The following is a 13216-nucleotide window of genomic DNA, read 5'->3' as shown; positions in this document are numbered from 1 at the left end:
TTTGTATTGGGATGGGGACTTGCAGATAGTATCTGGGACTATTAGAGGGAAGCATCTCTGTATAAAAGCCAATTTCCCCCCACCCCCCAAAAAGTGTTTCTAAAAATATATAGGTTTATAAACCCAGTGAGTCCATTTACAAATACGTTGTTGCAATTCTTTATTTTACAGTGATCTAACGCAGTTTCCCTCCCTTTCTATTTAGTTCTCACAATACCTTCATGAAAATGCGTCCTATGTCCGCCCTCTTGAGGAAGGAATGCTTCATTTATTTGAAAGTATTACTGAAGATACTGTGACTGTCCTGGTAATTTTCTTGCTTGATTTCTGGAAGTGGGAGCTCCTCTTTGTCATATAACACTATTAACCTTGAAATTGTTTTTCTTTTCCAGGAGACAACTGTGAAATTGAAAACTTTCTCAGAGCATTTAACCTCTTACATATGTTTTCTTAGAAAGATTCTTCCTTATCAGTTAAAAAGGTACTTACCCCTCTGAGGCTAGGGAGGTTGGGGAATTGTAGGCTGTCACCTGACCTATGCTGGTGTTAATAAAATAGTGACACGTGCCTCTTGTGATCTGCCTGACCTTTCTGCACCACAGCTAATTTGGATTTCTGTGAAAAAGAACCATGGCCTGAACAGCATAAACTTACATTTAAGAAAATTGAATTACAGTCTATAGATTTTTTTTTAGTAGTTCTGTATGGTGGTTACTGCTATAACCATATAATATATGTATGGTTATTTTCAGTAACTGTGAATGACACACTTATTATAAGAAATATTTCAGTTTTAGTGGGTTTTTTTTTGCAGTAAATATCTAGAGGATTATAATAGTTAACTTCTGCATTTCAATCTATAATCCTTAGGTGTCTTTGAAAGGCATATCCTTTTTATCATTAGTCATAATTTATTTAAGTTATGAATGGAAAACTCTATTTACTTTACCCTTATAGGATATATCATTTAGTAACCTTAAATATTCCATCTTAAATATTTTTGGGAGGATGAGAAAATAATTTATGTGACTGGAAAGTTGATATACTGCTAAAAGTTTTGGTACTTATGGTCTAAAACTATTAAGACTTCTAATTCTAAATCTTTCATCCTTAGATATAACCTTTAGATAAATATCAAAGAATAATGGAATGTAAGGAAAATAAGAACATACATGTATTATAGTATATTGCCAAATAAGGTTTAGAAAATTTGTACATGAATTAGCTATAGACTTTTTTTCTTTTGTATTTTTCCGAAGCTAGAAACGGGGAGAGACAGTCAGACAGACTCTCGCATGCGCCTGACCGGGATCCACCCGGCACACCCACCAGGGGGCGACGCTCTGCCCCTCCGGGGCGTCGCTCTGCTGAGACCAGAGCCACTCCAGCGCCTGGGGCAGAGGCTAAGGAGCCATCCCCAGCGCCCAGGCCATCTTTGCTCCAATGGAGCCTCGGTATCGGGAGGGGAAGAGAGAGAGACAGAGAGGAAGGAGAGGGGGAGAGGTGGAGAAGCAGATGGGCGCTTCTCCTGTGTGCCCTGGCCAGGAATCGAACCTGGGACTTCTGCACGCCAAGCCGACGCTCTACCACTGAGCCAACCTGCCAGGGCTGACTTTTTTTCTTACAAAACTGAAATAGTAGATGTTAGCTTTTCAAAAATATAAAATTCTATTATTAAAAAATTAATATGTGTTGAGAGCCATCTTATTTCCTAATTCTAACCTGTCAGGGTACTTCAGTAACTGAAATTTTTTGAAAATTGACTCTAGAAATTTAAAAAATACTAAATCAAATATACCTTATTTGATTTGGCTTATTTTTAAGAAGAATCTGTTGAAGAACCACTGCAAAATGGTATTTACTACTTGAAACAGTTACGTATTTTTATTTTCAATTATTTTTTCACTATTACATTTTTAGAAAGACTGGATAAATCTTTGATCTAAGATTTCTATTCCTGGAACATTCTGTCTTATATGCTTTCAGCCCTACCTCATCAGGTATTCGTGCTCTTAGGCATTTTTCTTTTTGGTCATTGGTTTAAATACCATTCAATAGACCAGATGACATGTTCTTTTGTAGTACATGGGCTTAGTATTGAATGAAGCTGTCTGCCATAAATAAAATAGGAGAAAAGTGGCAAGGTCAAGGGAATGTTTATGATTATCATTCCTGTGCTAATAACTTCTGTAGTTCTGTATAAAAAGCATTTTACTTGATCACCTGCAACAGTTTTTATAAAGCGTTAAGTTCACATGGATTTCTAAAAACTTCTAATTGAGTTTTCCACAGTAACCATATAAAATTGAAAATGATACAATGTATTTTTTTTTCTTTCCTTTCTGAAGCTGGAAACGGGGAGAGACAGTCAGACAGACTCCCGTATGCGCCCGACCGGGATCCACCCGGCACGCCCACCAGGGACGAAGCTCTGCCCCTCCGGGGCGTCGCTCTGCGGCGACCAGAGCCACTCTAGCGCCTGGGGCAGAGGCCAAGGAGCCATCCCCAATGCCCGGGCCATCTTTGCTCCAATGGAGCCTTGGCTGCGGGAGGGGAAGAGAGAGACAGAGAGGAAGGAGGGGGGGGTGGAGAAGCAAATGGGCGCTTCTCCTATGTGCCCTGGCCGGGAATCGAACCCAGGTCCCCTGCGCGCCAGGCCGACGCCCTACCGCTGAGCCAACCGGCCAGGACTGATACAATGTATTTTATGAGTATTAATCATTTACTTTTAAGTTTTTTTGGTGTGTGTTTTTTTTTGTGACAGACAGAGAGAGACAGAGAGAGGGACAGATAGGGACCGACGGATAGGAAAAGAGAGAGATGAGAAGCATCAGTTCTTTGTTGTGGCTTCTTAGTTGTTTATTGATTGCTTTTTCATATGTGCCTTTACTGGGGTGCTACAGCAGACCGAGTGAGCCCTTGCTCAAGCCAGTGACCTTGGGCTCAAGCTGGTGAGCCTTGGTCAAACCAGATGAGCCCGCGCTCAAGCTGGCGACCTTGGGGTTTTGAACCTGTCCCAATTCGATGCTCTATCCACTGTGCCACCGCCTGGTCAGGCTAATCATTTACTTTTAATTTTTATTTATTTTTTATTTATTCATTTTAGAGAGGAGAGGGAGAGACAGAGAGAGAGAGGAGAGAGAGAGAGAGAGAAGGGGGGAGGAGCTGGAAGCATCAACTCCCATATGTGCCTTGACCAGGCAAGCCCAGGGTTTTGAACCGGCGACCTCAGCATTTCCAGGTCGACGCTTTATCCACTGCGCCACCACAGGTCAGGCTAATCATTTAATTTTAGATTTGAGTCTATAGATTGTTTTTTTCAATCTATATGACTTTTGCAAGTTAATATACTTATTGATTCTATCTGCTAGTTTCTATTTAATTAGTTATCGTTAGAAATTTAGTCCATGAAATATTTTTCTTTTGAAAGTATTTTTAAGGGGAGCATTTTTGTGCTGTTCTCAGGCTGAAAAAATAATGGACACATACCTTTATCTTTTTTCCATTTAGTCCTCTGTTACTTCATTGATATTTGCAGCAAGCAGGTGTATATACATGTATCATGGTATAAAAAATGAAACCTTATAGGCCCTGGTCAGTTGGCTCAGTGGTAGAGCATTGGCCTGTCATGTGGATGTCCTGGGTTCGATTCCTGGTCAGGGCATACGGGAGAAGCGACCATCTGTTTCTCCACCCTTCCACCTCTCCCTGTTCTCTCTCTCTCTCTCTCTCTCTCTCTCTCTCTCTCTTCTCTCATGCAGCCATGGCTCGATTGGTTTGAGTGCATTGGCCACAGCCATTGAGGATGGCTCTGTGGAGCCTCTGCCTCAGGTGCTAAAAATAGCTTGTTTGCAAGCATGGTCCCAGATGGGCAGAACATTGGCCCAAGACAGGTGTTTCCAGGTCGATCCCGTTTGGGGCTCATGGAGAATCTATCTCTCTATCTCTACTCCTTTCACTTGGAAAAGAAGAAAAAACAAAATGAGACCTTATAAATGAGATCAATTTTTTTTTGTCTGTCTTTGGATAGAGTTGTTTGAGAATTTAGATGGTTTCTTATAGCTGAGTGAAAATTGTTCAGGATACTCACTTTAAAATATCTTCCCATTCCTAGTTTAGAAGAAGAATGTGAATCTTCTCTTTGTACATCTGCGTTAAGAGCCAGGAATCTAGAGCTGTCTCAGGACATGAAAAAGATGACAGCTGTGTTTGAGAAGCTGCAGACTTACGTCAGCCTTCTTGCTTTGCCAAGTGAGTATGTGTCGCTCATGGTTCAACTTGAAGAATGTAGAGGACAAGAAGCCAGAGAAGGGAGATGGTTTAGCTTGGTTGAGTGAGTCAAGTATAGGATCTAAAGTCATAAAAACTCAAATTTAAATCCACTGTTATCTGACTTTTCAAAGTGGTATCTTACTGCAGTTTTGATTCGAATTTCTGTGATTTGTAATGATTTCAAGCATCTTCATGTTCTTATTAACCATTTGTATATATTCTTTGAGGATGTGTCTACTTAGATTTTTCTTTCATTTTTTAATTAGCTTGTCTTTTTATTATTGAGTTGTAAGTGTCCTTTACATATTCTAGATACAGATCCCTTACTGGATATATGATTTACAATATTTTCTTTCATTTTGTGGGTTATTTTTTTTTTGTTTCACTTTATTGATGATGTCCTTTGAAGCACAAAAGTTTTTAATTTTGGTGAAGTCCAGTTTATGTACTTTTTGTTGCTTGTGCTTTTGGTGTCATATCTAAGAAGCCATTGTCAAGTCTGAGGTCATGAAAACTTAAACCATGTTTTCTTCAAAGAAGACATTATATTCAGCCCTTACCTTTAGGACTTTGATCCATTTGAAGTTAATTTTTGTATACAATTTGTATTTTGCATGTGGCTATCAGGTTGTCCCAGCACCATTCGTTAAAAAAATGATACTTTTATTGTTGAATGGTCTTGGCACCCTTGTTAAGACTCAGTTGACCATAGATATATAGATTTATTTTTGGTTTGTTCCCATTGATCTGCATGTCTATCCTATGCTAGGACCACACTCTCTACTCTCTTGATGATTATTGCTTTGTAGTAAGTTTTGAGGTCATGTAGTGAGAGGAGTCCTACTTTGTTCTTTTCCAGGATTGACTTGGCTCTTGTGGATCCCTTGAAATTTTATATGATTTTAGAATCAGCTTGTTAGTTTCTGCAATAAAGTCAGCTGGGATTCCAGTGGGGATTGTGTTGAATATGTAGATCACTTTGGGGAGTTTTGTGGGCTGCATTGTGTCTCGAAAGGTATCTGAAATTCTAACCCGCAGTATCTATGTGTGTGACCTTATTCGGAAATTGGATCTCTGCAGATGTAATCAAGTTAAGATGAGGTCCTACTGGTTTAGGGAGAGCCCTACCAGACCAGTGACTGGTGTCCTTTAAGGAGAACTTTGAAGAGAGAGGAGACATAGGGGAGAAAGCCATGAAGAGAGAAGCAGGGCTTGGAGTTATCCTGCTACAAGCCAAAGAACATGTGACGCTAATAGAAGCTGGAAAAGATAAGGGAAGGCTCCTCTCGAGAGCCTTAGGAGGGAGTATGGCACTGTCCACACCTTGATTTCAGACTCCAGGCCCCCAGGAACTGTGAGAGAATAAATTTCTGTTGTAAGCTGCTCCATTGTGGTGCTTGATTGTAAACAAGCAGCCCTGGGAAGCTAATACGGGGAGAATTGCCGTCTTAACAATGTTAAGTTTTCTGATCCATGAACGTGGTATGTTTTTCCATCTATGTAGGTCTTTAATATTTTTAAACTTTATTTTATAGTTTTCATGGTATCAATTTACACCCTGATATCCTGATTTGTTTCTCAGCAGGCTCAGACTTGGGCACACGCAGTCACCATAGAGAACAGTGTTTTGTTTTGTTTTGTTTTTAAGGATTACGTGAACGCTACTTTATTTTTTTAATTTTTTAGATTTTTTTATTTATTCATTATAGAGAGGGGGGGTAGAGAGAGAGAGAGAGAAGGGGGGAGGAGCAGGAAGCATCAACTCCCATATGTGCCTTGACCAGGCAAGCCCAGGGTTTTGAACCGGCAACCTCAGCATTTCCAGGTTGATGCTTTATCCACTGCGCCACCACAGGTCAGGCCGAGGACAGTGTTTTTGACAGGGCTCTCTTTCATTGTCTCCTTCTTAATCACACCCAGGTTTAAGCTTCACTAACTGCTAGGTTTTGCCCTCTTGTTTTCAACAATGCCTCTAGGGGCATAAATTTCTCCACATATTGATCTAATTAAATTTGGGCATTTTTGTAGGTAGAGTTAGTTATAGACCTAGTATATACCAAGTAGGTATAGTTTTTGAGATAGTGTTTGAGATTTGTTCTGAACCTGGGAGATGGCTCTTCTTAGCTGTATCTTTCTCTGGTTCTCTCTGGTAAACCAACCAGCCTATTAGTATATTTAGCTTATATCATTAATGAATTACCAGTTTCCTCATAATTGCATTTACTACCAGCTTTATCATTTTTAGAGCATGCATCCTTAGGCTTGAACACTCTTGTAAATTAAGTTAGTTTCTTTCAGTAGAGATTGAGAGCTTTCTGTTTTAAGGCCTACTTCCCACTTCAGCTAAATCTCTGAGCATGGTACTCTGGTGCTGGGGGTGGGGACAGAGATGCACTTCTCTCAGAGGAACACCCCTGTATTAGTAGCTGAGCACTTGGTAGAAGAGGTAGGGCTGCAGCCCCAGGTCTCTCTGGCTTGCCTCTTTCAGTGTGTAACTCCTGTTGGTGAGCTGGGGCACAAGTGATCAGGGCCCCATATGCTCAGCAGTACCATGCCTGAGTAGAGCCTCCATCCCAAGAGTCGGGGTTGGGTGAAACAGAGCCCTCATTCCTCAGTCATGCTCAGCAACAGGGACCTGGGGCAAGATGAGAACTGCAGTCCTCCAGCTGGGAGTTAGGGAGAGGGTGTCCTGTATTGGCTGTACCAGTCTGAAGTGGGATTTCTAGTTTATGAGCTAGTAAGGGAGGGAGGGAGGGAGTGGAACTTGGTTCACATACCAAAGACTCTTGCTGTTCTTACCAAATTGTTATAGAGTTTCTTGAGTAAAAGTTTCCTCATTTGCTATATGTTTTTAGAATCATTTCCAGAGTTTTAAATGGTTGTTTTTAATAATTTTCACTAGTTGTGGTGGAGAGTAGACTGTATAGCTCATGCTGCAATGCCAGAAGTAGAACTCTGTGATGTTTGAACAGCAGTGTTCTTAGTGATGCTTATTTAAAAAATAATGTGTAGGACCTGACCTGTGATGGTGCAGTGGGTGGTGCATTGACCCGGAACACTGAGGTTGCTGGTTGAAGCCCTGGGCTTACCTGGTCAAGGCACATATGGGAGACAACTACGAGCTGATGCTTCCTGCTCCTCCCTCACCTTTTTCTCTCTTTCCACTCTCTAAAATCAACGCATAAAATCTTTTAAAAAATAATGTGTAGGGAAAGGATAAAATAACAAATATGTAATGTATTTTCACAAGGTGAAAATTCAGAAAGACTTCCATTTCCAAAAGAATCATGAAAGATATAATTCTGCTTAACAATTTAATTTTGATTCTTAACCATTAAAAATATTTATGGACATGGGGGATGCAGATCAGTTAGATGTATTTATATTTATCACCATTCTATCTGAATGTGCCTGCAATGATTTTGAAAGCCAGTATTTTCAACATATCACAAGCATTCTTTATCCCCTCTCTTCCCAAAAGCTCAGGGAGATGGTGCGTTGTCCGTTCTTCAGGCGAAGTCTTCTGGGACAATGCTTAGGTTGTGGTTTTGGTTTCCTAGGTACCGAGCCGGATGGACTCCTTCGGACAAACTACAGTTCCGTCTTAACAAATGTTGGTGCTGCTCTGCATGGATTTCATGATGTCATGAAAGGTGAGACTTGAAAAAGAGCATAAATAAACTTAAAACCTTCTTCCCACTTTCTCAGATCTGCCTGAATGAGATTTAAACAAACACTGCCAAGGCTAATAGACCTCAGATAGAGGCTCAGTAGCATTTGGTTTATGATGAAGTGCATAGCTCACTGCCTTCTGCTTTTCCCATCTGCTTCATTTCTGAAGGTAAACAAAGTGCTGAAGAGGAACCCTTGTGCACAGGACTTTAGCCAAAAATACATTACACTGACTTGAGGCAGGTGTGTGAATTCTATCAAACCAGACATGCTATTCAGAAACATTTAGCAAAATACATCACGCTTGTTAGAGCCCAACATGAAGGAATTGAAGAAACCAAGGCTTAAAGATCCCAGGACGAATGCATGAACTTTCCACCAGCCTGTGCATTTTTATGTGTAAAGTGCCCATTTTAAGTCCTATTTTGTTCAGCAGAGCCTTAAGAAGTGAAGGTCTGTTTTTAAGCTTTGGTCAGTTTTCAATCGCTTATATAAGCATAGTCAGCTGAAAAGCATTTTATATGCTTCTTAGCATGTGACTCAGAGCCCTGAATCTGAACATTTTTAATCTATAGCTCCATGTGGCTTCTAGATTTTCTTCTCCTTTCTGTTCATTTTGAAGACTGTTGGGGTAGGGAAAGGTGAATATGGAAAAAATTATTAAGGACTGTTGGAAATAGATTATTCATTGTGATGTTTAGTTAACAATTAGTGACCAATTACTAGTTTCACAGAAAATACTTTTTAAAAACTTAAAATTGTGTTGGTTAGCATGTATAAGATGGGTATGTTTGGAGCCCTTTTATAGATTGGCATATAACCTATGGGACTCAGTATAGGCTCAACCGTATTATCCAGCACCAAGTCACCATTCAGTCTGGAGAATGGTCCTTCCTGTGGCCTGTCTTAAATTATAAGGAACTTTAAAAGTCACCCCTCTTGTGGAGGTAGCCCTGGTTGCAGAAACCATAGCTTGAATAGGCAGTCTTGGTGGCAGGTGACAATACACCCGACCCTGCAGACTCTAGTCTGGTTCATATGAAACCTAAGGGATTGTGCAGTCTTTTTTGGGGGAGCTCAGACTTAGCTCTAGTCCTATCTTCCAGAATTTTACTTAAACTAGAATTAGGCCACTCAAACCACAAGTGGCTCTGTGGCTAGAGGTTTTTGGTTTTGTTTTCTAAATTTTTCTATGCTGATACTATGATTTGTTCTGCTAGTAGTTTCCTCTAGCATTCCTGTGAAGGAGGGACTGCAGCAGGGGAGGTAGCTATCCTATGAGACGGATCTTAGAGCTTCATTTGCATTTAAAAATTTTTGATTTTATTTCTAATGCTATTTTAATTAATCTGTAAAATACAAGGTTTTCCAAAGATGCTTTTGTTCACATTATACATTACAAAATATTGAGAAAATGCCAAGTGGTCCAAATCCAAGGCTGTTTCTGTTACTATTTGCCATGAATTGATAGAGATTCTGGGAAGATCAGAGGCTCTCTAAGCCTCTAAGGGAGGCTCCCTCTGTGTGCCTTCATTGGTTTCTGTTCTTGAAAACTAACATATATAAAGAGAGAATATTGAGAAGCATGAAGGATGGTTGGCGAGATTATGGGTCCTGTTGATAGGTTTACAATTTAAATATCTTTTTCTCACTTGGGAGACTATTGTGTATCTCTCATGAAAACTCAAGAGTGAACATTTACTGGTATTAACAGAAGAAGCTTTGTGTTTAAGAGAACTGTTGTTTCAAACCTCTTCCCTTCCTGCTTTGCCCTGAGTAATTGCTTTATCTCAGTTTTAAGGAAAGAAGGAAGGCAGGTGGGCAGGTTGGTATCAGTGTAAAAAGAGAGCTATTTATTAAAATGTGTATCCTACCTGGATTTAAAATAGAAATGAATTAAAATTTTAACAATGGGCCCTGGCCGGTTGGCTCAGCGGTAGAGCATCGGCCTGGCATGCAGGAGTCCCGGGTTCGATTCCCGGCCAGGGCACACAGGAGAAGCGCCCATCTGCTTCTCCACCTCTCCCCCTCTCCTTCCTCTCTGTCTCTCTCTTCCCCTCCCGCAGCTGAGGCTCCATTGGAGCAAAGATGGCCCGGGCGCTGGGATGGCTCTGTGGCCTCTGCCTCAGGTGCTAGAATGGCTCTGGATGCAACAGAGCGACGCCCTAGATGGGCAGAACATCGTCCCCTGGTGGGCATGCCAGGTGGATCCTGGTCGGGCGCATGCGGGAGTCTGTCTGACTGCCTCCCCGTTTCCAGCTTCAGAAAAATGAAAAAAAAAAAAATTAACAATGGGCATTCTAAGAGAGAATTGTTCATCTTTAGTCTTAGATCTAAAGCAGGTAGACTCATAGGAAACATAAAAGAAAAATCTCTGATGTAGGTCATGTGATTTCTTTGTTCTTTTAGAATTTAATGTCAAAGAACACCCTAAATATTTAAAATATGTGGACTGAATAAAGAGTAAACAATTGGATTGAGAGAATTATTATTGTCAAATCATAGTAGCATTGATCCAATAGAAGCTACATGTGTACGTCTTTCATAAATATCTCAATTACCTGCCAATCAACCAGGTTGCCTACCAACCACATTGTATTATAGCATTGTACACTTCCTGTAAAATGTTAATTACAATTTTCAGTGGTGAACAGAAAGAAATGTGTTAGGGATTAGAAAGTTCATTATACAAGAAATGTTCATTCCAGTTGAATTTTTATTCACTTGGATATCTTGTATAGAGAATAATCATTTATTTTAAAAAATATATTAAACATAATAGTAATATACTAATTAGTTGATTCCTTTGCTGTGACAATTGTACTATAGTCATATAAGATGTTAACAATAGGGAAAACTGACTGTAACTTTTCTATAAATCTAAAATATTAAATTAGAAGTTTATATATGTATATAAGTTACACATATATATAAAAATATAAATAAAATAATACCCTAGTTTAAAAATTTTAGTAAAAATTTGTTCATAACATTTACGGTAATTTTATATTAAAATATCATGGTCATATCAGGTTAAATCTCAAATACCATTTCTTTCTAAATGGTCTTATTTCCTCTGAATTATCTACTGTCTAAAATTAACTAAATTTCTTGATTCTCAATAAATGAAAGTCTCTGCATACACATCTGCTATAAAAGTTAATTTTCATATTGTGTTATTTATTTTTAGCTTTGTTGGTAATGATAATGCTGTATAACAAAAGTATTCTTAAAAAATTTAAAGGAGGCTGTATGGTAAACACTTTATTACTTAAAAATATAATTACCCTTCCTTGTAAATCATGTTGTCTTAACAACTTTCCCATTTTCCCTTACTTCCAAGACAAAATTATTCATTTCTCAGAGACCCAGAAAACCCCAGTCTTGACTGTTTGGCCAGTTTCACCTATTGCAGTTTGTCTTAACATGCTGATAGCTAAATCTCTGTTCTGTGCCTTTCTAACCACAGACCTTGGCTGTACTGTTTATTCTTGGACTGGAGGCAGTAGCACGTGAAGCCAGCCACTGTAGTATGCTGCCCTTCTTTGGCTGTGGAGATGTTTCTCATTGTTAGAGTGTGTACTAGCCAACTAGCTACCGTCCAGTAAGGACTGTGGGACCTTGTGCCTCTGTTGGCAGTTTTGTTCCCACCTCATGGTTTGCTTATATAAGTACAAGATAAATTCTCATTTGTGCCTATTGGACTATCAAATCCTAGGTTTTAACTGGTAAATATTGGTCAGGGTCATTTACCCAACACTAGAATAAGGGTTAACACTCAAGTGAGGGATCAACAAGCTAGTGGCTGTGAAAGAGACGCTGGGATGGTGTTAAGAGACCCTCACTTCTCTCTATTCTTTTCACATGGATTGTGACCTAATTGATATTCAGCACAATCCTGATATTTGGGCCACTTTTAAGTAAATTTGTAAGAATAGATATGGGATATTAACAGTATAGTTATCTATATGCCCCTTATATAGATAATAATGAGTTTTTGTTCGATTGCTTTTACAGATATTTCCAAACATTATAGTCAAAAAGCTACAATAGAGCATGACCTTCCAACAGCAACACAGAAGCTCATAACAACGAATGACTGTATCTTGTCATCAGCAGTGGCATTAACAAATGCAGCAGGAAAGGTAATTTTTCTCTGGTTTACATTGACATTAAATTCAATTCTTACATATGCTCCTTCTTTTTCTTCCTTAAATGACATAGGAAAATTGATCTGTAAAAGGATTTTGGAGTATCAGGCTTTTTGTGAAATAAGGTTGTCTCCCATTTCCTCCTCCCTACTTAGTATTTAAAGCAATGTGTTAATTACTTTTAAGTATGTGTGATGAGTATGAGGATAACTAACTTTTTATGTTTTGATGACCTATTTGATGATTTGAAGATTCTAGATGGTCTCAATATACACCCTTATATATCAAAGGTTTCCTATTAGAAATTGGGATACATAAAAATAAAAGAAAATCTTCTGTTCATATTTGGATTTTTTCCCCCAAGCTTTTTGTTTGTGTTTTGGTAATACTGTGGTAATGCTAACTCTGTGGTTTTGAACTTTAACAAGTACTTTTATTTTTAATGCACCTCTTCTTTTTTCTTTTTTTTTAAAGATTTTATTTATTGATTTGAGAGAGAAAAAGGGGCAGGGGAGGAGCAGGAAGCATCAACTTGTAGTAGTAGTAGTGGCTTCTTGTATGTGCCCTAACCGGGCAAGCCTAGGCTTTCAAATGGGCGATCTCAGCATTCCAGGTCGACACTCTGTCCACTGCGCTGCCACAGGTCAGGAAACAAGTACTTTCAAAGTGCCTTCAACATAGGTCTTTTCATTGAACTCTTAATATTGGATAATGATCATTTGGATCATTAAGTACTTAATTATTATAAAATGACCAAGTGCAGTTTCTTTAAAACTCATTCTATCTTGAATATCTAGTTTTAGCAGAAGTCACATTCTAGGAATGCATGTTCATGTGGCTATGATCAATCCCTTTAGAGAGTAAGATTTCTATGAGAATTAACCGTATATATTACGCTGGAAGGACTAGATTCAGGATTATTTTAGCCCATTTATTTTAGCTGACTCAACGTAATTTCTCAAGGAAATGCTCATCTTGATCCATGTTTATATACCATTATTTTTCTGACAAGTTGACCATAATAAAAACATTTTTTTTCCTAGTGGTTTAAGTTAATCAGAAACGATCATAGATCATGTCAGATATTGCCAAACTTAACGGGTGCTTCCTTTAGTTTCTGT

General features: G+C 39.0%; 1 protein-coding gene across 5 annotated transcripts in view; it reads left to right on the top strand.

Moving 5' to 3' along the window:
* PPP1R21 (protein phosphatase 1 regulatory subunit 21) overlaps nt 1-13216 on the top strand; it is a 63804-nt gene that overhangs the window by 30324 nt on the left and 20264 nt on the right. For all 5 annotated transcript variants that reach the window (XM_066378308.1, XM_066378310.1, XM_066378312.1 and 2 more), the window contains 5 exons: nt 206-307; nt 393-481; nt 4115-4251; nt 7833-7925; nt 11962-12089. In XM_066378308.1, coding sequence (XP_066234405.1) covers nt 206-307; nt 393-481; nt 4115-4251; nt 7833-7925; nt 11962-12089 — 549 coding nt within the window. The remainder of the gene's footprint in view (nt 1-205; nt 308-392; nt 482-4114; nt 4252-7832; nt 7926-11961; nt 12090-13216) is intronic.

This window comes from Saccopteryx leptura, chromosome 3, assembly GCF_036850995.1.
Source record: "Saccopteryx leptura isolate mSacLep1 chromosome 3, mSacLep1_pri_phased_curated, whole genome shotgun sequence".
Lineage (NCBI taxonomy): Eukaryota > Metazoa > Chordata > Mammalia > Chiroptera > Emballonuridae > Saccopteryx > Saccopteryx leptura.
Note: the sequence above shows the minus strand (reverse complement) of the source record. Positions and strands in the feature narration are given on the sequence as shown.